The sequence below is a fragment of the Scyliorhinus torazame genome, chromosome 26 (genome assembly GCF_047496885.1).
Source record: "Scyliorhinus torazame isolate Kashiwa2021f chromosome 26, sScyTor2.1, whole genome shotgun sequence".
Classification (NCBI taxonomy): Eukaryota; Metazoa; Chordata; class Chondrichthyes; order Carcharhiniformes; family Scyliorhinidae; genus Scyliorhinus; species Scyliorhinus torazame.
The window spans coordinates 36,518,452-36,541,330 of NC_092732.1; the positions used below are offsets into that span (position 1 = coordinate 36,518,452).

Below are 22,879 nucleotides of genomic sequence, written 5' to 3' on the forward strand. Positions count from 1 at the left end.
CTCCCCCCCTCCCCCCTTTCCCCTCCCCCCCTCCCCCCTTTCCCCTCCCCCTCCCCCCTTTCCCCTCCCCCCCTCCCCCCTTTCCCCTCCCCCCCTCCCCCCTTTCCCCTCCCCCCCTCCCCCCTTTCCCCTCCCCCCCTCCCCCCTTTCCCCTCCCCCCCTCCCCCCTTTCCCCTCCCCCCCTCCCCCCTTTCCCCTCCCCCCCTCCCCCCTTTCCCCTCCCCCCTCCCCCCTTTCCCCTCCCCCCTCCCCCCTTTCCCCTCCCCCCCTCCCCCCTTTCCCCTCCCCCCTCCCCCCTTTCCCCTCCCCCCCTCCCCCCTTTCCCCTCCCCCCCTCCCCCCTTTCCCCTCCCCCCCTTTCCTTCCCCCCCCCCTTCCTTCCCCCCCCCTTTCCTTCCCCCCCCCCTTTCCTTCCCCCCCCCCTTTCCTTCCCCCCCCCTTTCCTTCCCCCCCCTTTCCTTCCCCCCCCTCCTTTCCTTCCCCCCCCTCCTTCTTCCCTCCCCCCCCCTCCTTCTTCCCTCCCCCCCCCCTCCTTCTTCCCTCCCCCCCCCCTCCTTCTTCCCTCCCCCCCCCCTCCTTCTTCCCTCCCCCCCCCCTCCTTCTTCCCTCCCCCCCCCCTCCTTCTTCCCTCCCCCCCCCCTCCTTCTTCCCTCCCCCCCCCTCCTTCTTCCCTCCCCCCCCCCTCCTTCTTCCCTCCCCCCCCCCTCCTTCTTCCCTCCCCCCCCCTCCTTCTTTCCCTCCCCCCCCCCTCCTTCTTCCCTCCCCCCCCCCTCCTTCTTCCCTCCCCCCCCTCCTTCTTCCCTCCCCCCCCCCCTCTTTCTTTCCTCCCCCCCCCCCCCCCCCCCCCCCCCCCCCCGGGAGTGTTTGATGGGGACAGTGTAGAGGGAGCTTTACTCTGTATCTAACCCCGTGCTGTACCTGTCCTGGGAGTGTTTGATGGGGACAGTGTAGAGGGAGCTTTACTCTGTATCTAACCCCGTGCTGTACCTGTCCTGGGAGTGTTTGATGGGGACAGTGTAGAGGGAGCTTTACTCTGTATCTAACCCTGTGCTGTCCCTGTCCCGGGAGTGTTTGATGGGGACAGTGTCGAGGGAGCTTTACTCTGTATCTAACCCCGTGCTGTACCTGTCCTGGGAGTGTTTGATGGGGACAGTGTAGAGGGAGCTTTACTCTGTATCTAACCCCGTGCTGTACCTGTCCTGACAGTGTTTGATGGGGACAGTGTAGAGGGAGCTTTACTCTGTATCTAACCCCGTGCTGCACCTGTCCTGGGAGTGTTTGATGGGGACAGTGTCGAGGGATCTTTACTCTGTATCTAACCCCGTGCTGTACCTGTCCCTGGGATTGTTTGATGGGGACAGTGTCGAGGGAGCTTTACTCTGTATCTAACCCCGTGCTGTACCTGTCCTGGGAGTGTTTGATGGGGACAATGTCAAGGGAGCTTTACTCTGTATCTAACCCCGTGCTGTACCTGTCCTGGGAGTGTTTGATGGGGACAGTGTAGAGGGAGCTTTACTCTGTATCTAACCCCGTGCTGTACCTGTCCTGGGAGTGTTTGATGGGGACAGTGTAGAGGGAGCTTTACTCTGTATCTAACCCCGTGCTGTACCTGTCCTGGGAGTGTTTGATGGGGACAGTGTAGAGGGAGATTTACTCTGTATCTAACCCTGTGCTGTCCCTGTCCCGGGAGTGTTTGATGGGGACAGTGTCGAGGGAGCTTTACTCTGTATCTAACCCCGTGCTGTACCTGTCCTGGGAGTGTTTGATGGGGACAGTGTAGAGGGAGCTTTACTCTGTATCTAACCCCGTGCTGTACCTGTCCTGGGAGTGTTTGATGGGGACAGTGTCGAGGGAGCTTTACTCTGTATCTAACCCCGTGCTGTACCTGTCCTGGGAGTGTTTGATGGGGACAGTGTCGAGGGAGCTTTACTCTGTATCTAACCCCGTGCTGTACCTGTCCTGGGAGTGTTTGATGGGGACAGTGTCGAGGGAGCTTTACTCTGTATCTAACCCCGTGCTGTTCCTGTCCTGGGAGTGTTTGATGGGGACAGTGTAGAGGGAGCTTTACTCTGTATCTAACCCCGTGCTGTACCTGTCCTGGCAGTGATTGATGGGGACAGTGTAGAGGGAGCTTTACTCTGTATCTAACCCCGTGCTGTCCCTGTCCTGGGAGTGTTTGATGGGGACAGTGTAGAGGGAGGTTTACTCTGTATCTAACCCCGTGCTGTACCTGTCCTGGGTGTGTTTGATGGGGACAGTGTAGAGGGAGCTTTACTCTGTATCTAACCCCGTGCTGCACCTGTCCTGGGAGTGTTTGATGGGGACAGTGTAGAGGGAGCTTTACTCTGTATCTAACCCCGTGCTGTACCTGTCCTGGGAGTGTTTGATGGGGACAGTGTAGAGGGAGCTTCACTCTGTATCTAACCCCGTGCTGTTCCTGTCCTGGGAGTGTTTGATGGGGACAGTGTCGAGGGAGCTTTACTCTGTATCTAACCCCGTGCTGTACCTGTCCTGGGAGTGTTTGATGGGGACAGTGTAGAGGGAGCTTCACTCTGTATCTAACCCCGTGCTGTTCCTGTCCTGGGACTGTTTGATGGGGACAGTGTCGAGGGAGCTTTACTCTGTATCTAACCCCGTGCTGTACCTGTCCTGGGAGTGTTTGATGGGGACAGTGTCGAGGGAGCTTTACTCTGTATCTAACCCCGTGCTGTTCCTGTCCTGGGAGTGTTTGATGGGGACAGTGTAGAGGGAGCTTTACTCTGTATCTAACCCCGTGCTGTACCTGTCCTGGGAGTGTTTGATGGGGACAGTGTCGAGGGAGCTTTACTCTGTATCTAACCCCGTGCTGTACCTGTCCTGGGAGTGTTTGATGGGGACAGTGTAGAGGGAGCTTCACTCTGTATCTAACCCCGTGCTGTTCCTGTCCTGGGACTGTTTGATGGGGACAGTGTCGAGGGAGCTTTACTCTGTATCTAACCCCGTGCTGTACCTGTCCTGGGAGTGTTTGATGGGGACAGTGTCGAGGGAGCTTTACTCTGTATCTAACCCCGTGCTGTTCCTGTCCTGGGAGTGTTTGATGGGGACAGTGTAGAGGGAGCTTTACTCTGTATCTAACCCCGTGCTGTACCTGTCCTGGGAGAGTTTGATGGGAGCAGTGTAGAGGGAGCTTTACTCTGTATCTAACCCCCGTGCTGTACCTGTCCTGGGAGAGTTTGATGGGAGCAGTGTAGAGGGAGCTTTACTCTGTATCTAACCCTGTGCTGCACCTGTCCTGGGAGAGTTTGATGGGAGCAGTGTAGAGGGAGCTTTACTCTGTATCTAACCCCCGTGCTGTATCTGTCCTGGGAGTGTTTGATGTGGACAGTGTAGAGGGAGCTTTACTCTGTATCTAACCCCGTGCTGTACCTGTCCTGGGAGTGTTTGATGGGAGCAGTGTAGAGGGAGCTTTACTCTGTATCTAACCCCGTGCTGTACCTGTCCTGGGAGTGTTTGATGGGGACAGTGTAGAGGGAGCTTTACTCTGTATCTAACCCCGTGCTGTACCTGTCCTGGGAGAGTTTGATGGGAGCAGTGTAGAGGGAGCATTACTCTGTATCTAACCCCGTGCTGTACCTGTCCTGGGAGTGTTTGATGGGGACAGTGTAGAGGGAGCTTTACTCTGTATCTAACCCCGTGCTGTACCTGTCCTGGGAGTGTTTGATGGGGACAGTGTAGAGGGAGCTTTACTCTGTATCTAACCCCGTGCTGTACCTGTCCTGGGAGTGTTTGATGGGGACAGTGTAGAGGGAGCTTTACTCTGTATCTAACCCTGTGCTGCACCTGTCCTGGGAGAGTTTGATGGGAGCAGTGTAGAGGGAGCTTTACTCTGTATCTAACCCCCGTGCTGTATCTGTCCTGGGAGTGTTTGATGTGGACAGTGTAGAGGGAGCTTTACTCTGTATCTAACCCCGTGCTGTACCTGTCCTGGGAGTGTTTGATGGGGACAGTGTAGAGGGAGCTTTACTCTATATCTAACCCCGTGCTGTACCTGTCCTGGGAGTGTTTGATGGGGACAGTGTAGAGGGAGCTTTACTCTGTATCTAACCCCCGTGCTGTACCTGTCCTGGGAGTGTTTGATGGGGACAGTGTAGAGGGAGCTTTACTCTGTATCTAACCCCGTGCTGCACCTGTCCTGGGAGTGTTTGATGAGGACAGTGTAGAGGGAGCTTTACTCTGTATCTAACCCCGTGCTGTCCCTGTCCTGGGAGTGTTTGATGGGGATAGTGTAGAGGGAGCTTTACTCTGTATCTAACCCCGTGCTGTACCTGTCCTGGGAGTGTTTGATGGGGACAGTGTAGAGGGAGCTTTACTCTGTATCTAACCCCGTGCTGTACCTGTCCTGGGAGTGTTTGATGGGGACAGTGTGGAGGGAGCTTTACTCTGTATCTAACCCCGTGCTGTACCTGTCCTGGGAGTGTTTGATGGGGACCGTGTAGAAGGAGCTTTACTCTGTATCTAACCCTGTGCTGTACCTGTCCTGGGAGTGTTTGATGGGGACAGTGTAGAGGGAGTTTACTCTGTATCTAACCCCGTGCTGTACCTGTCCTGGGTGTGTTTGATGGGGACAGTGTAGAGGGAGCTTTACTCTGTATCTAACCCCGTGCTGTACCTGTCCTGGGAGTGTTTGATGGGGACAGTGTAGAGGGAGCTTTACTCTGTATCTAACCCCGTGCTGTACCTGTCCTGGGAGTGTTTTATGGGGACATAGGGAATTTTATTCTGTATCTAACCCCGTGCTGTACCTGTCCTGGGAGTGTTTGACGGGGACAGTGCAGAGGGAGTTTACTCTGTATCTAACCCCGTGCTGTACCTGTCCTGGGAGTGTTTGATGGGGACAGTGTAGAGGGAGCTTTACTCTGTATCTAACCCCGTGCTGTACCTGTCCTGGGAGTGTTTGATGGGGCAGTGTAGAGGGAGCTTTACTCTGTATCTAACCCCGTGCTGTACCTGTCCTGGGAGTGTTTGATGGGGACAGTGTAGAGGGAGCTTTACTCTGTATCTAACCCCGTGCTGTACCTGTCCTGGGAGTGTTTTATGGGGACATAGGGAATTTTATTCTGTATCTAACCCCGTGCTGTACCTGTCCTGGGAGTGTTTGATGGGGACAGTGTGGAGGGAGCTTTACTCTGTATCTAACCCCGTGCTGTACCTGTCCTGGGAGTGTTTTATGGGGACATAGGGAATTTTATTCTGTATCTAACCCCGTGCTGTACCTGTCCTGGGAGTGTTTGATGGGGACAGTGTAGAGGGAGCTTTACTCTGTATCTAACCCTGTGCTGTACCTGTCCTGGGAGTGTTTGATGGGGACAGTGTAGAGGGAGCTTTACTCTGTATCTAACCCCGTGCTGTACCTGTCCTGGGAGTGTTTGACGGGGACAGTGTAGAGGGAGCTTTACTCTGTATCTATCACCGTGCTGTACCTGTCTTGGGAGTGTTTGATGGGGACAGTGCAGAGGGAGTTTACTCTGTATCTAACCCCGTGCTGTACCTGTCCTGGGAGTGTTTGATGGGGACAGTGTAGAGGGAGCTTTACTCTGTATCTAACCCCGTGCTGTACCTGTCCTGGGAGTGTTTGATGGAGACAGGGTTGAGGGAGCTTTACTCTGTATCTAACCCCGTGCTGTACCTGTCCTGGGAGTGTTTGATGGGGACAGTGTAGAGGGAGCTTTACTCTGTATCAACCCCGTGCTGTACCTGTCCTGGGAGTGTTTGATGGGGACAGTGTCGAGGGAGCTTTACTCTGTATCTAACCCCGTGCTGTACCTGTCCTGGGAGTGTTTGATGGGGACAGTGTAGAGGGAGCTTTACTCTGTATCTAACCCCGTGCTGTACCTGTCCTGGGAGTGTTTGATGGGGACAGTGTAGAGGGAGCTTTACTCTGTATCAACCCCGTGCTGTACCTGTCCTGGGAGTGTTTGATGGGGCAGTGTAGAGGGAGTTTACTCTGTATCTAACCCCGTGCTGTACCGGTGTCCCAGTGGGTAGAAGCCTGTGTGTCAGTAACTGTTTGACGTTGTACAGGGAGGCAGACCGAGCGATTCTCACAGCCTGTCGGGAGAGTGGGGCCAACGAAGAAACCTTCCGCCGAGTGGTGCAACGTCTCGGCGGCAAATCCCTGCAGGAGGTGAGTGATGCTCGTCCTCAATGAGTCCGAATGTGTACAACTGGTAAAAGGAAGCTTGGCGGGTCCAGGGTGCCAACCTGTCTGTGTGCCACACCCCTCCTCCCGTAACGTCGCTGGGAACAGCGCTCCAGCGCACATCAGGCCCTGCTGGAGATCAGAATGGAGAATCCTTCCTCCTCGCTGGCAGTAAATGGGCTGGAGAGAATTGGCACACGCCCACATTCACCCTCGCACCCCAGGTTCCAGTGCTCCACGATCCGTGTCCGTGATTCAGCCACCGGGGCCCACAGCTCGGCAATTCTCACCCCACTTGGCTAAGCTGAGAGCTGGCTCCTCGCCCCTCACTCTCCCCCGCTGTGATCATCTTCATAATTGATTCAGTGAACCAACCCGGGATGTTTTGTACGGTAGGGAGAGGCTGTCGGAATGAACACCGGTCGGCCTGCTCACAGCCACTGGCTGCAGATTCAGCATCCGTGTGGAGTCCGCAAGAGGGGGAATGCACGGGGGCGCTGGGTGGAATGGGTTTCGCTTCCGAATGAGTGGTTCCGGGTCTGCTATCCTGTGGAGCGGTGTCTCAGTGCTGTGTGTGTACAGGGTGTTATCCTGTGTGTGTACAGGGTGTTATCCTGCGGAGCGGTGTCTCGGTGCTGTGTGTGTACAGGGTGTTATCCTGTGGAGCGGTGTCTCGGTGCTGTGTGTGTACAGGGTGTTATCCTGTGGAGCGGTGTCTCAGTGCTGTGTGTGTACAGGGTGTTATCCTGTGGAGCGGTGTCTCGGTGCTGTGTGTGTACACAGGGTGTTATCCTGTGGAGCGGTGTCTCGGTGCTGTGTGTGTACACAGGGTGATATCCTGTGGAGTGGTGTCTCAGTGCTGTGCGTGTACAGGGTGTTATCCTGTGGAGCGGTGTCTCGGTGCTGTGCGTGTACAGGGTGTTATCCTGTGGAGCGGTGTCTCAGTGCTGTGTGTGTACAGGGTGTTATCCTGTGGAGCGGTGTCTCAGTGCTGTGCGTGTACAGGGTGTTATCCTGTGGGGCGGTGTCTCAGTGCTGTGTGTGTACAGGGTGTTATCCTGTGGAGCGGTGTCTCGGTGCTGTGCGTGTACAGGGTGTTATCCTGTGGAGCGGTGTCTCGGTGCTGTGCGTGTACAGGGTGTTATCCTGTGGAGCGGTGTCTCAGTGCTGTGCGTGTACAGGGTGTTATCCTGTGGAGCGGTGTCTCGGTGCTGTGCGTGTACAGGGTGTTATCCTGTGGAGCGGTGTCTCAGTGCTGTGCGTGTACAGGGTGTTATCCTGTGGGGCGGTGTCTCTGTGCTGTGTGTGTACAGGGTGTTATCCTGTGGGGCGGTGTCTCGGTGCTGTGTGTGTACAGGGTGTTATCCTGTGGGGCGGTGTCTCAGTGCTGTGTGTGTACAGGGTGTTATCCTGTGGAGCGGTGTCTCAGTGCTGTGTGTGTACAGGGTGTTATCCTGTGGGGCGGTGTCTCAGTGCTGTGTGTGTACAGGGTGTTATCCTGTGCAGCGGTGTCTCAGTGCTGTGCGTGTACAGGGTGTTATCCTGTGGGGCGGTGTCTCAGTGCTGTGTGTACAGGGTGTTATCCTGTGGAGCGGTGTCTCGGTGCTGTGTGTGTACAGGGTGTTATCCTGTGGAGCGGTGTCTCGGTGCTGTGCGTGTACAGGGTGTTATCCTGTGGGGCGGTGTCTCGGTGCTGTGTGTGTACAGGGTGTTATCCTGTGGGGCGGTGTCTCGGTGCTGTGTGTGTACAGGGTGTTATCCTGTGGAGCGGTGTCTCAGTGCTGTGTGTGTACAGAGTGTTATCCTGTGGGGCGGTGTCTCGGTGCTGTGTGTGTACAGGGTGTTATCCTGTGGGGCGGTGTCTCGGTGCTGTGTGTGTACAGGGTGTTATCCTGTGGGGCGGTGTCTCAGTGCTGTGCGTGTACAGGGTGTTATCCTGTGGGGCGGTGTCTCAGTGCTGTGTGTGTACAGGGTGTTATCCTGTGGAGCTGTGTCTCGGTGCTGTGCGTGTACAGGGTGTTATCCTGTGGAGCGGTGTCTCGGTGCTGTGTGTGTACAGGGTGTTATCCTGTGGAGCGGTGTCTCAGTGCTGTGTGTGTACAGGGTGTTATCCTGTGGAGCGGTGTCTCAGTGCTGTGTGTGTACAGGGTGTTATCCTGTGGGGCGGTGTCTCGGTGCTGTGTGTGTACAGGGTGTTATCCTGTGGAGCGGTGTCTCAGTGCTGTGTGTGTACAGGGTGTCATCCTGTGGAGCGGTGTCTCGGTGCTGTGTGTGTACAGGGTGTTATCCTGTGGAGCGGTGTCTCGGTGCTGTGTGTGTACAGGGTGTTATCCCGTGGGGCGGTGTCTCCGTGCTGTGTTTGCACAGGGTGTTATCCTGTGGAGCGGTGTCTCAGTGCTGTGTGTGTACAGGGTGTTATCCTGTGGGGCGGTGTCTCGGTGCTGTGTGTGTACAGGGTGTTATCCTGTGGGGCGGTGTCTCGGTGCTGTGTGTGTACAGGGTGTTATCCTGTGGGGCGGTGTCTCAGTGCTGTGCGTGTACAGGGTGTTATCCTGTGGAGCGGTGTCTCGGTGCTGTGTGTGTACAGGGTGTTATCCTGTGTGTGTACAGGGTGTTATCCTGTGGAGCGGTGTCTCGGTGCTGTGTGTGTACAGGGTGTTATCCTGTGGAGCGGTGTCTCAGTGCTGTGCGTGTACACGGTGTTATCCTGTGGAGCGGTGTCTCAGTGCTGTGTGTGTACAGGGTGTTATCCTGTGGAGCAGTGTCTCGGTGCTGTGTGTGTACAGGGTGTTATCCTGTGGAGCGGTGTCAGTGCTGTGTGTGTACAGGGTGTTATCCTGTGGAGCGGTGTCAGTGCTGTGTGTGTACAGGGTGTTATCCTGTGGAGCGGTGTCAGTGCTGTGTGTGTACAGGGTGTTATCCTGTGGAGCGGTGTCTCAGTGCTGTGTGTGTACAGGGTGTTATCCTGTGGAGCGGTGTCTCAGTGCTGTGTGTGTACAGGGTGTTATCCTGTGGAGCGGTGTCTCAGTGCTGTGTGTGTACAGGGTGTTATCCTGTGGGGCGGTGTCAGTGCTGTGTGTGTACAGGGTGTCATCCTGTGGAGCGGTGTCTCGGTGCTGTGTGTGTACAGGGTGTTATCCTGTGGAGCGGTGTCTCAGTGCTGTGTGTGTACAGGGTGTTATCCTGTGGAGCGGTGTCTCAGTGCTGTGAGTGTACAGGGTGTTATCCTGTGGGGCGGTGTCTCAGTGCTGTGTGTGTACAGGGTGTTATCCTGTGGAGCGGTGTCTCGGTGCTGTGTGTACAGGGTGTTATCCTGTGGAGCGGTGTCTCAGTGCTGTGTGTGTACAGGGTGTTATCCTGTGGAGCGGTGTCTCAGTGCTGTGAGTGTACAGGGTGTTATCCTGTGGGGCGGTGTCTCAGTGCTGTGAGTGTACAGGGTGTTATCCTGTGGGGCGGTGTCTCAGTGCTGTGTGTGTACAGGGTGTTATCCTGTGGGGCGGTGTCTCGGTGCTGTGTGTGTACAGGGTGTTATCCTGTGGGGCGGTGTCTCAGTGCTGTGTGTGTACAGGGTGTTAACCTGTGGAGCGGTGTCTCAGTGCTGTGTGTGTACAGGGTGTTATCCTGTGGAGCGGTGTCTCGGTGCTGTGTGTGTACAGGGTGTTATCCTGTGGGGCGGTGTCTCGGTGCTGTGCGTGTACAGGGTGTTATCCTGTGGAGCGGTGTCTCAGTGCTGTGTGTGTACAGGGTGTTATCCTGTGGGGCGGTGTCTCTGTGCTGTGTGTGTACAGGGTGTTATCCTGTGGAGCGGTGTCTCGGTGCTGTGTGTGTACAGGGTGTTATCCTGTGGAGCGGTGTCTCAGTGCTGTGTGTGTACAGGGTGTTATCCTGTGGAGCGGTGTCTCAGTGCTGTGTGTGTACAGGGTGTTATCCTGTGGAGCGGTGTCTCAGTGCTGTGTGTGTACAGGGTGTTATCCTGTGGGGCGGTGTCAGTGCTGTGTGTGTACAGGGTGTCATCCTGTGGAGCGGTGTCTCGGTGCTGTGTGTGTACAGGGTGTTATCCTGTGGAGCGGTGTCTCGGTGCTGTGTGTGTACAGGGTGTTATCCTGTGGAGCGGTGTCTCGGTGCTGTGCGTGTACAGGGTGTTATCCTGTGGAGCGGTGTCTCGGTGCTGTGCGTGTACAGGGTGTTATCCTGTGGAGCGGTGTCTCAGTGCTGTGTGTGTACAGGGTGTTATCCTGTGGAGCGGTGTCTCAGTGCTGTGAGTGTACAGGGTGTTATCCTGTGGGGCGGTGTCTCAGTGCTGTGCGTGTACAGGGTGTTATCCTGTGGGGCGGTGTCTCAGTGCTGTGTGTGTACAGGGTGTTATCCTGTGGAGCGGTGTCTCGGTGCTGTGTGTGTACAGGGTGTTATCCTGTGGAGCGGTGTCTCAGTGCTGCGTGTGTACAGGGTGTTATCCTGTGGAGCGGTGTCTCAGTGCTGTGTGTGTACAGGGTGTTATCCTGTGGAGCGGTGTCTCGGTGCTGTGTGTGTACAGGGTGTTATCCTGTGGGGCGGTGTCTCAGTGCTGTGTGTGTACAGGGTGTTATCCTGTGGAGCGGTGTCTCAGTGCTGTGTGTGTACAGGGTGTTATCCTGTGGGGCGGTGTCTCAGTGCTGTGTGTGTACAGGGTGTTATCCTGTGGGGCGGTTTTTCAGTGCTGTGTGTGTACAGGGTGTTATCCTGTGTGTGTACAGGGTGTTATCCTGTGGGGCGGTTTTTCAGTGCTGTGTGTGTACAGGGTGTTATCCTGTGGAGCGGTGTCTCAGTGCTGTGTGTGTACAGGGTGTTATCCTGTGGAGCGGTGTCTCGGTGCTGTGTGTGTACAGGGTGTTATCCTGTGGAGCGGTGTCTCGGTGCTGTGTGTGTACAGGGTGTTATCCTGTGGAGCGGTGTCTCAGTGCTGTGTGTGGACAGGGTGTTATCCTGTGGAGCGGTGTCTCGGTGCTGTGTGTGTACACAGGGTGTTATCCTGTGGAGTGGTGTCTCAGTGCTGTGCGTGTACAGGGTGTTATCCTGTGGAGCGGTGTCTCGGTGCTGTGCGTGTACAGGGTGTTATCCTGTGGGGCGGTGTCTCAGTGCTGTGTGTGTACAGGGTGTTATCCTGTGGAGCGGTGTCTCGGTGCTGTGCGTGTACAGGGTGTTATCCTGTGGAGCGGTGTCTCGGTGCTGTGCGTGTACAGGGTGTTATCCTGTGGAGCGGTGTCTCAGTGCTGTGCGTGTACAGGGTGTTATCCTGTGGGGCGGTGTCTCTGTGCTGTGTGTGTACAGGGTGTTATCCTGTGGGGCGGTGTCTCAGTGCTGTGTGTGTACAGGGTGTTATCCTGTGGGGCGGTGTCTCGGTGTTGTGTGTGTACAGGGTGTTATCCTGTGGAGCGGTGTCTCGGTGCTGTGCGTGTACAGGGTGTTATCCTGTGGGGCGGTGTCTCAGTGCTGTGTGTGTACAGGGTGTTATCCTGTGGGGCGGTGTCTCGGTGCTGTGTGTGTACAGGGTGTTATCCTGTGGAGCGGTGTCTCAGTGCTGTGTGTGTACAGGGTGTTATCCTGTGGGGCGGTGTCTCAGTGCTGTGTGTGTACAGGGTGTTATCCTGTGGGGCGGTGTCTCGGTGCTGTGTGTGTACAGGGTGTTATCCTGTGGAGCGGTGTCTCAGTGCTGTGCGTGTACAGGGTGTTATCCTGTGGAGCGGTGTCTCGGTGCTGTGTGTGTACAGGGTGTTATCCTGTGGAGCGGTGCCTCGGTGCTGTGTGTGTACAGGGTGTTATCCTGTGGAGCGGTGTCTCGGTGCTGTGCGTGTTCAGGGTGTTATCCTGTGGAGCGGTGTCTCGGTGCTGTGTGTATACAGGGTGTTATCCTGTGGAGCGGTGTCAGTGCTGTGTGTGTACAGGGTGTTATCCTGTGGAGCGGTGTCTCAGTGCTGTGTGTGTACAGGGTGTTATCCTGTGGAGCGGTGTCTCGGTGCTGTGCGTGTACAGGGTGTTATCCTGTGGGGCGGTGTCTCGGTGCTGTGCGTGTACAGGGTGTTATCCTGTGGAGCGGTGTCTCAGTGCTGTGTGTGTACAGGGTGTTATCCTGTGGAGCGGTGTCTCAGTGCTGTGTGTGTACAGGGTGTTATCCTGTGGAGCGGTGTCTCAGTGTTGTGCGTGTACACGGTGTTATCCTGTGGGGCGCTGTCTCAGTGCTGTGTGTGTACAGGGTGTTAACCTGTGGAGCGGTGTCTCAGTGCTGTGTGTGTACAGGGTGTTATCCTGTGGAGCGGTGTCAGTGCTGTGCGTGTACAGGGTGTTATCCTGTGGAGCGGTGTCTCGGTGCTGTGCGTGTACAGGGTGTTATCCTGTGGAGCGGTGTCTCAGTGCTGTGTGTGTACAGGGTGTTATCCTGTGGAGCGGTGTCTCGGTGCTGTGTGTGTACAGGGTGTTATCCTGTGGGGCGGTGTCAGTGCTGTGTGTGTACAGGGTGTTATCCTGTGGAGCGGTGTCTCAGTGCTGTGTGTGTACAGGGTGTTATCCTGTGGAGCGGTGTCTCGGTGCTGTGTGTGTACAGGGTGTTATCCTATGGAGCGGTGTCTCAGTGCTGTGTGTGTACAGGGTGTTATCCTGTGGAGCGGTGTCTCAGTGCTGTGTGTGTACAGGGTGTTATCCTGTGGAGCGGTGTCTCGGTGCTGTGCGTGTACAGGGTGTTATCCTGTGGAGCGGTGTCTCAGTGCTGTGTGTGTACAGGGTGTTATCCTGTGGAGCGGTGTCTCGGTGCTGTGTGTGTACAGGGTGTTATCCTGTGGAGCGGTGTCTCAGTGCTGTGTGTGTACAGGGTGTTATCCTGTGGAGCGGTGTCTCAGTGCTGTGTGTGTACAGGGTGTTATCCTGTGGAGCGGTGTCTCGGTGCTGTGTGTGTACAGGGTGTTATCCTGTGGGGCGGTGTCTCGGTGCTGTGTGTGTACAGGGTGTTATCCTGTGGGGCGGTGTCAGTGCTGTGTGTGTACAGGGTGTTATCCTGTGGAGCGGTGTCTCAGTGCTGTGTGTGTACAGGGTGTTATCCTGTGGAGCGGTGTCTCGGTGCTGTGTGTGTACAGGGTGTTATCCTGTGGAGCGGTGTCTCAGTGCTGTGTGTGTACAGGGTGTTATCCTGTGGAGCGGTGTCTCGGTACTGTGTGTGTACAGTGTGTTATCCTGTGGAGCGGTGTCTCAGTGGTGTGTGTGTACAGGGTGTTATCCTGTGGGGCGGTGTCTCGGTGCTGTGTGTGTACAGGGTGTTATCCTGTGGGGCGGTGTCTCGGTGCTGTGTGTGTACAGGGTGTTATCCTGTGGGGCGGTGTCTCAGTGCTGTGCGTGTACAGGGTGTTATCCTGTGGAGCGGTGTCTCGGTGCTGTGTGTGTACAGGGTGTTATCCTGTGTGTGTACAGGGTGTTATCCTGTGGAGCGGTGTCTCGGTGCTGTGTGTGTACAGGGTGTTATCCTGTGGAGCGGTGTCTCAGTGCTGTGTGTGTACAGGGTGTTATCCTGTGGAGCGGTGTCTCGGTGCTGTGTGTGTACAGGGTGTTATCCTGTGGAGCGGTGTCTCGGTGCTGTGTGTGTACAGGGTGTTATCCTGTGGAGCGGTGTCTCAGTGCTTTGTGTGTACAGGGTGTTATCCTGTGGAGCGGTGTCTCAGTGCTGTGTGTGTACAGGGTGTTATCCTGTGGAGCGGTGTCTCAGTGCTGTGTGTGTACAGGGTGTTATCCTGTGGGGCGGTGTCTCGGTGCTGTGTGTGTACAGGGTGTTATCCTGTGGGGCGGTGTCTCGGTGCTGTGTGTGTACAGGGTGTTATCCTGTGGGGCGGTGTCTCGGTGCTGTGTGTGTACAGGGTGTTATCCTGTGGGGCGGTGTCTCAGTGCTGTGCGTGTACAGGGTGTTATCCTGTGGAGCGGTGTCTCGGTGCTGTGTGTGTACAGGGTGTTATCCTGTGGAGCGGTGTCTCAGTGCTGTGTGTGTAGAGGGTGTTACCCTGTGGGGCGGTGTCTCGGTGCTGTGTGTGTACAGGGTGTTATCCTGTGGGGCGGTGTCTCGGTGCTGTGTGTGTACAGGGTGTTATCCTGTGGAGCGGTGTCTCGGTGCTGTGTGTGTACAGGGTGTTCTCCTGTGGGGCGGTGTCTCAGTGCTGTGTGTGTACAGGGTGTTATCCTGTGGGGCGGTGTCTCGGTGCTGTGCGTGTACAGGGTGTTATCCTGTGGGGCGGTTTTTCAGTGCTGTGTGTGTACAGGGTGTTATCCTGTGGGGCGGTGTCTCAGTGCTGTGTGTGTACAGGGTGTTATCCTGTGGGGCGGTGCCTCAGTGCTGTGCGTGTACAGGGTGTTATCCTGTGGAGCGGTGTCTCGGTGCTGTGTGTGTACAGGGTGTTATCCTGTGTGTGTACAGGGTGTTATCCTGTGGAGCGGTGTCTCGGTGCTGTGTGTGTACAGGGTGTTATCCTGTGGAGCGGTGTCTCAGTGCTGTGCGTGTACACGGTGTTATCCTGTGGAGCGGTGTCTCAGTGCTGTGTGTGTACAGGGTGTTATCCTGTGGAGCAGTGTCTCGGTGCTGTGTGTGTACAGGGTGTTATCCTGTGGAGCGGTGTCAGTGCTGTGTGTGTACAGGGTGTTATCCTGTGGAGCGGTGTCAGTGCTGTGTGTGTACAGGGTGTTATCCTGTGGAGCGGTGTCAGTGCTGTGTGTGTACAGGGTGTTATCCTGTGGAGCGGTGTCTCAGTGCTGTGTGTGTACAGGGTGTTATCCTGTGGAGCGGTGTCTCAGTGCTGTGTGTGTACAGGGTGTTATCCTGTGGGGCGGTGTCAGTGCTGTGTGTGTACAGGGTGTCATCCTGTGGAGCGGTGTCTCGGTGCTGTGTGTGTACAGGGTGTTATCCTGTGGAGCGGTGTCTCAGTGCTGTGTGTGTACAGGGTGTTATCCTGTGGAGCGGTGTCTCAGTGCTGTGAGTGTACAGGGTGTTATCCTGTGGGGCGGTGTCTCAGTGCTGTGCGTGTACAGGGTGTTATCCTGTGGGGCGGTGTCTCAGTGCTGTGTGTGTACAGGGTGTTATCCTGTGGAGCGGTGTCTCGGTGCTGTGTGTGTACAGGGTGTTATCCTGTGGAGCGGTGTCTCAGTGCTGCGTGTGTACAGGGTGTTATCCTGTGGAGCGGTGTCTCAGTGCTGTGTGTGTACAGGGTGTTATCCTGTGGAGCGGTGTCTCGGTGCTGTGTGTGTACAGGGTGTTATCCTGTGGGGCGGTGTCTCAGTGCTGTGTGTGTACAGGGTGTTATCCTGTGGGGCGGTGTCTCAGTGCTGTGTGTGTACAGGGTGTTCTCCTGTGGGGCGGTGTCTCAGTGCTGTGTGTGTACAGGGTGTTATCCTGTGGGGCGGTTTTTCAGTGCTGTGTGTGTACAGGGTGTTATCCTGTGGGGCGGTTTTTCAGTGCTGTGTGTGTACAGGGTGTTATCCTGTGGAGCGGTGTCTCTGTGCTGTGCGTGTACAGGGTGTTATCCTGTGGGGCGGTGTCTCGGTGCTGTGCGTGTACAGGGTGTTATCCTGTGGTGCGGTGTCAGTGCTGTGCGTGTACAGGGTGTTATCCTGTGGAGCGGTGTCTCGGTGCTGTGTGTGTACAGGGTGTTATCCTGTGGAGCGGTGTCTCGGTGCTGTGTGTGTACAGGGTGTTATCCTGTGGAGCGGTGTCTCAGTGCTGTGTGTGGACAGGGTGTTATCCTGTGGAGCGGTGTCTCGGTGCTGTGTGTGTACACAGGGTGTTATCCTGTGGAGTGGTGTCTCAGTGCTGTGCGTGTACAGGGTGTTATCCTGTGGAGCGGTGTCTCGGTGCTGTGCGTGTACAGGGTGTTATCCTGTGGGGCGGTGTCTCAGTGCTGTGTGTGTACAGGGTGTTATCCTGTGGAGCGGTGTCTCGGTGCTGTGCGTGTACAGGGTGTTATCCTGTGGAGCGGTGTCTCGGTGCTGTGCGTGTACAGGGTGTTATCCTGTGGAGCGGTGTCTCAGTGCTGTGCGTGTACAGGGTGTTATCCTGTGGGGCGGTGTCTCTGTGCTGTGTGTGTACAGGGTGTTATCCTGTGGGGCGGTGTCTCAGTGCTGTGTGTGTACAGGGTGTTATCCTGTGGGGCGGTGTCTCGGTGTTGTGTGTGTACAGGGTGTTATCCTGTGGAGCGGTGTCTCAGTGCTGTGTGTGTACAGGGTGTTATCCTGTGGGGCGGTGTCTCGGTGCTGTGCGTGTACAGGGTGTTATCCTGTGGAGCGGTGTCTCGGTGCTGTGTGTGTACAGGGTGTTATCCTGTGGAGCGGTGCCTCGGTGCTGTGTGTGTACAGGGTGTTATCCTGTGGAGCGGTGTCTCGGTGCTGTGCGTGTTCAGGGTGTTATCCTGTGGAGCGGTGTCTCGGTGCTGTGTGTATACAGGGTGTTATCCTGTGGAGCGGTGTCAGTGCTGTGTGTGTACAGGGAGTTATCCTGTGGAGCGGTGTCTCAGTGCTGTGTGTGTACAGGGTGTTATCCTGTGGAGCGGTGTCTCGGTGCTGTGCGTGTACAGGGTGTTATCCTGTGGGGCGGTGTCTCGGTGCTGTGCGTGTACAGGGTGTTATCCTGTGGAGCGGTGTCTCAGTGCTGTGTGTGTACAGGGTGTTATCCTGTGGAGCGGTGTCTCAGTGTTGTGCGTGTACAGGGTGTTATCCTGTGGGGCGGTGTCTCAGTGCTGTGTGTGTACAGGGTGTTAACCTGTGGAGCGGTGTCTCAGTGCTGTGTGTGTACAGGGTGTTATCCTGTGGAGCGGTGTCAGTGCTGTGCGTGTACAGGGTGTTATCCTGTGGAGCGGTGTCTCGGTGCTGTGCGTGTACAGGGTGTTATCCTGTGGAGCGGTGTCTCAGTGCTGTGTGTGTACAGGGTGTTATCCTGTGCAGCGGTGTCTCGGTGCTGTGTGTGTACAGGGTGTTATCCTGTGGGGCAGTGTCAGTGCTGTGTGTGTACAGGGTGTTATCCTGTGGAGCGGTGTCTCAGTGCTGTGTGTGTACAGGGTGTTATCCTGTGGAGCGGTGTCTCGGTGCTGTGTGTGTACAGGGTGTTATCCTATGGAGCGGTGTCTCAGTGCTGTGTGTGTACAGGGTGTTATCCTGTGGAGCGGTGTCTCAGTGCTGTGTGTGTACAGGGTGTTATCCTGTGGAGCGGTGTCTCGGTGCTGTGCGTGTACAGGGTGTTATCCTGTGGAGCGGTGTCTCAGTGCTGTGTGTGTACAGGGTGTTATCCTGTGGAGCGGTGTCTCGGTGCTGTGTGTGTACAGGGTGTTATCCTGTGGAGCGGTGTCTCAGTGCTGTGTGTGTACAGGGTGTTATCCTGTGGAGCGGTGTCTCAGTGCTGTGTGTGTACAGGGTGTTATCCTGTGGAGCGGTGTCTCGGTGCTGTGTGTGTACAGGGTGTTATCCTGTGGGGCGGTGTCTCGGTGCTGTGTGTGTACAGGGTGTTATCCTGTGGGGCGGTGTCAGTGCTGTGTGTGTACAGGGTGTTATCCTGTGGAGCGGTGTCTCAGTGCTGTGTGTGTACAGGGTGTTATCCTGTGGAGCGGTGTCTCGGTGCTGTGTGTGTACAGGGTGTTATCCTGTGGAGCGGTGTCTCAGTGCTGTGTGTGTACAGGGTGTTATCCTGTGGAGCGGTGTCTCGGTGCTGTGTGTGTACAGGGTGTTATCCTGTGGAGCGGTGTCTCAGTGCTGTGTGTGTACAGGGTGTTATCCTGTGGGGCGGTGTCTCGGTGCTGTGTGTGTACAGGGTGTTATCCTGTGGGGCGGTGTCTCGGTGCTGTGTGTGTACAGGGTGTTATCCTGTGGGGCGGTGTCTCAGTGCTGTGCGTGTACAGGGTGTTATCCTGTGGAGCGGTGTCTCGGTGCTGTGTGTGTACAGGGTGTTATCCTGTGTGTGTACAGGGTGTTATCCTGTGGAGCGGTGTCTCGGTGCTGTGTGTGTACAGGGTGTTATCCTGTGGAGCGGTGTCTCAGTGCTGTGTGTGTACAGGGTGTTATCCTGTGGAGCGGTGTCTCGGTGCTGTGTGTGTACAGGGTGTTATCCTGTGGAGCGGTGTCTCGGTGCTGTGTGTGTACAGGGTGTTATCCTGTGGAGCGGTGTCTCAGTGCTTTGTGTGTACAGGGTGTTATCCTGTGGAGCGGTGTCTCAGTGCTGTGTGTGTACAGGGTGTTATCCTGTGGAGCGGTGTCTCAGTGCTGTGTGTGTACAGGGTGTTATCCTGTGGGGCGGTGTCTCGGTGCTGTGTGTGTACAGGGTGTTATCCTGTGGGGCGGTGTCTCGGTGCTGTGTGTGTACAGGGTGTTATCCTGTGGGGCGGTGTCTCGGTGCTGTGTGTGTACAGGGTGTTATCCTGTGGGGCGGTGTCTCAGTGCTGTGCGTGTACAGGGTGTTATCCTGTGGAGCGGTGTCTCGGTGCTGTGTGTGTACAGGGTGTTATCCTGTGGAGCGGTGTCTCAGTGCTGTGTGTGTAGAGGGTGTTACCCTGTGGGGCGGTGTCTCGGTGCTGTGTGTGTACAGGGTGTTCTCCTGTGGGGCGGTGTCTCAGTGCTGTGTGTGTACAGGGTGTTATCCTGTGGGGCGGTGTCTCGGTGCTGTGCGTGTACAGGGTGTTATCCTGTGGAGCGGTGTCTCAGTGCTGTGTGTGTACAGGGTGTTATCCTGTGGGGCGGTGTCTCGGTGCTGTGTGTGTACAGGGTGTTATCCTGTGGGGCGGTGTCTCAGTGCTGTGTGTGTACAGGGTGTTATCCTCTGGGGCGGTGTCTCGGTGCTGTGTGTGTACAGGGTGTTCTCCTGTGGGGCGGTGTCTCAGTGCTGTGTGTGTACAGGGTGTTATCCTGTGGGGCGGTGTCTCGGTGCTGTGCGTGTACAGGGTGTTATCCTGTGGAGCGGTGTCTCAGTGCTGTGTGTGTACAGGGTGTTATCCTCTGGGGCGGTGTCTCGGTGCTGTGTGTGTACAGGGTGTTCTCCTGTGGGGCGGTGTCTCAGTGCTGTGTGTGTACAGGGTGTTCTCCTGTGGGGCGGTGTCTCGGTGCTGTGCGTGTACAGGGTGTTATCCTGTGGAGCGGTGTCTCAGTGCTGTGTGTGTACAGGGTGTTATCCTGTGGGGCGGTGTCTCGGTGCTGTGCGTGTACAGGGTGTTATCCTGTGGGGCGGTTTTTCAGTGCTGTGTGTGTACAGGGTGTTATCCTGTGGGGCGGTTTTTCAGTGCTGTGTGTGTACAGGGTGTTATCCTGTGGAGCGGTGTCTCAGTGCTGTGCGTGTACAGGGTGTTATCCTGTGGAGCGGTGTCTCGGTGCTGTGCGTGTACAGGGTGTTATCCTGTGGTGCGGTGTCAGTGCTGTGCGTGTACAGGGTGTTATCCTGTGGAGCGGTGTCTCAGTGCTGTGCGTGTACAGGGTGTTATCCTGTGGAGCGGTGTCTCAGTGCTGTGTGTGTACAGGGTGTTATCCTGTGGAGCGGTGTCTCGGTGCTGTGTGTGTACAGGGTGTTATCCTGTGTGTGTACAGGGTGTTATCCTGTGGAGCGGTGTCTCGGTGCTGTGTGTGTACAGGGTGTTATCCTGTGGAGCGGTGTCTCGGTGCTGTGTGTGTACAGGGTGTTATCCTGTGGAGCGGTGTCTCAGTGCTGTGTGTGTACAGGGTGTTATCCTGTGGAGCGGTGTCTCGGTGCTGTGTGTGTACACAGGGTGTTATCCTGTGGAGCGGTGTCTCGGTGCTGTGTGTGTACACAGGGTGATATCCTGTGGAGTGGTGTCTCAGTGCTGTGCGTGTACAGGGTGTTATCCTGTGGAGCGGTGTCTCGGTGCTGTGCGTGTACAGGGTGTTATCCTGTGGAGCGGTGTCTCAGTGCTGTGTGTGTACAGGGTGTTATCCTGTGGAGCGGTGTCTCAGTGCTGTGCGTGTACAGGGTGTTATCCTGTGGGGCGGTGTCTCAGTGCTGTGTGTGTACAGGGTGTTATCCTGTGGAGCGGTGTCTCGGTGCTGTGCGTGTACAGGGTGTTATCCTGTGGAGCGGTGTCTCGGTGCTGTGCGTGTACAGGGTGTTATCCTGTGGAGCGGTGTCTCAGTGCTGTGCGTGTACAGGGTGTTATCCTGTGGAGCGGTGTCTCGGTGCTGTGCGTGTACAGGGTGTTATCCTGTGGAGCGGTGTCTCAGTGCTGTGCGTGTACAGGGTGTTATCCTGTGGGGCGGTGTCTCAGTGCTGTGTGTGTACAGGGTGTTATCCTGTGGAGCGGTGTCTCAGTGTTGTGCGTGTACACGGTGTTATCCTGTGGGGCGGTGTCTCAGTGCTGTGTGTGTACAGGGTGTTAACCTGTGGAGCGGTGTCTCAGTGCTGTGTGTGTACAGGGTGTTATCCTGTGGAGCGGTGTCAGTGCTGTGCGTGTACAGGGTGTTATCCTGTGGAGCGGTGTCTCGGTGCTGTGCGTGTACAGGGTGTTATCCTGTGGAGCGGTGTCTCAGTGCTGTGTGTGTACAGGGTGTTATCCTGTGGAGCGGTGTCTCGGTGCTGTGTGTGTACAGGGTGTTATCCTGTGGGGCAGTGTCAGTGCTGTGTGTGTACAGGGTGTTATCCTGTGGAGCGGTGTCTCAGTGCTGTGTGTGTACAGGGTGTTATCCTGTGGAGCGGTGTCTCGGTGCTGTGTGTGTACAGGGTGTTATCCTATGGAGCGGTGTCTCAGTGCTGTGTGTGTACAGGGTGTTATCCTGTGGAGCGGTGTCTCAGTGCTGTGTGTGTACAGGGTGTTATCCTGTGGAGCGGTGTCTCGGTGCTGTGCGTGTACAGGGTGTTATCCTGTGGAGCGGTGTCTCAGTGCTGTGTGTGTACAGGGTGTTATCCTGTGGAGCGGTGTCTCGGTGCTGTGTGTGTACAGGGTGTTATCCTGTGGAGCGGTGTCTCAGTGCTGTGTGTGTACAGGGTGTTATCCTGTGGAGCGGTGTCTCAGTGCTGTGTGTGTACAGGGTGTTATCCTGTGGAGCGGTGTCTCGGTGCTGTGTGTGTACAGGGTGTTATCCTGTGGGGCGGTGTCTCGGTGCTGTGTGTGTACAGGGTGTTATCCTGTGGGGCGGTGTCAGTGCTGTGTGTGTACAGGGTGTTATCCTGTGGAGCGGTGTCTCAGTGCTGTGTGTGTACAGGGTGTTATCCTGTGGAGCGGTGTCTCGGTGCTGTGTGTGTACAGGGTGTTATCCTGTGGAGCGGTGTCTCAGTGCTGTGTGTGTACAGGGTGTTATCCTGTGGAGCGGTGTCTCGGTGCTGTGTGTGTACAGGGTGTTATCCTGTGGAGCGGTGTCTCAGTGCTGTGTGTGTACAGGGTGTTATCCTGTGGGGCGGTGTCTCGGTGCTGTGTGTGTACAGGGTGTTATCCTGTGGGGCGGTGTCTCGGTGCTGTGTGTGTACAGGGTGTTATCCTGTGGGGCGGTGTCTCAGTGCTGTGCGTGTACAGGGTGTTATCCTGTGGAGCGGTGTCTCGGTGCTGTGTGTGTACAGGGTGTTATCCTGTGTGTGTACAGGGTGTTATCCTGTGGAGCGGTGTCTCGGTGCTGTGTGTGTACAGGGTGTTATCCTGTGGAGCGGTGTCTCAGTGCTGTGTGTGTACAGGGTGTTATCCTGTGGAGCGGTGTCTCGGTGCTGTGTGTGTACAGGGTGTTATCCTGTGGAGCGGTGTCTCGGTGCTGTGTGTGTACAGGGTGTTATCCTGTGGAGCGGTGTCTCAGTGCTTTGTGTGTACAGGGTGTTATCCTGTGGAGCGGTGTCTCGGTGCTGTGTGTGTACAGGGTGTTATCCTGTGGGGCGGTGTCTCAGTGCTGTGTGTGTACAGGGTGTTATCCTGTGGAGCGGTGTCTCAGTGCTGTGTGTGTACAGGGTGTTATCCTGTGGGGCGGTGTCTCGGTGCTGTGTGTGTACAGGGTGTTATCCTGTGGGGCGGTGTCTCGGTGCTGTGTGTGTACAGGGTGTTATCCTGTGGGGCGGTGTCTCGGTGCTGTGTGTGTACAGGGTGTTATCCTGTGGGGCGGTGTCTCAGTGCTGTGCGTGTACAGGGTGTTATCCTGTGGAGCGGTGTCTCGGTGCTGTGTGTGTACAGGGTGTTATCCTGTGGAGCGGTGTCTCAGTGCTGTGTGTGTAGAGGGTGTTACCCTGTGGGGCGGTGTCTCGGTGCTGTGTGTGTACAGGGTGTTCTCCTGTGGGGCGGTGTCTCAGTGCTGTGTGTGTACAGGGTGTTATCCTGTGGGGCGGTGTCTCGGTGCTGTGCGTGTACAGGGTGTTATCCTGTGGAGCGGTGTCTCAGTGCTGTGTGTGTACAGGGTGTTATCCTGTGGGGCGGTGTCTCAGTGCTGTGTGTGTACAGGGTGTTATCCTCTGGGGCGGTGTCTCGGTGCTGTGTGTGTACAGGGTGTTCTCCTGTGGGGCGGTGTCTCAGTGCTGTGTGTGTACAGGGTGTTATCCTGTGGGGCGGTGTCTCGGTGCTGTGCGTGTACAGGGTGTTATCCTGTGGGGCGGTGTCTCAGTGCTGTGTGTGTACAGGGTGTTATCCTCTGGGGCGGTGTCTCGGTGCTGTGTGTGTACAGGGTGTTCTCCTGTGGGGCGGTGTCTCAGTGCTGTGTGTGTACAGGGTGTTATCCTGTGGGGCGGTGTCTCGGTGCTGTGCGTGTACAG

At 56.4% G+C, this 22,879-nt stretch overlaps 1 protein-coding gene across 1 annotated transcript in view; it reads left to right on the forward strand.

The window, feature by feature from the left end:
• LOC140402972 (GON-4-like protein) overlaps positions 1-22,879 on the forward strand; it is a 126,616-nt gene that overhangs the window by 76,339 nt on the left and 27,398 nt on the right. The window contains exon 12 of the mRNA XM_072490623.1: positions 6,060-6,162. Within this exon, the coding sequence (XP_072346724.1) occupies positions 6,060-6,162 (103 nt within the window). The remainder of the gene's footprint in view (positions 1-6,059; positions 6,163-22,879) is intronic.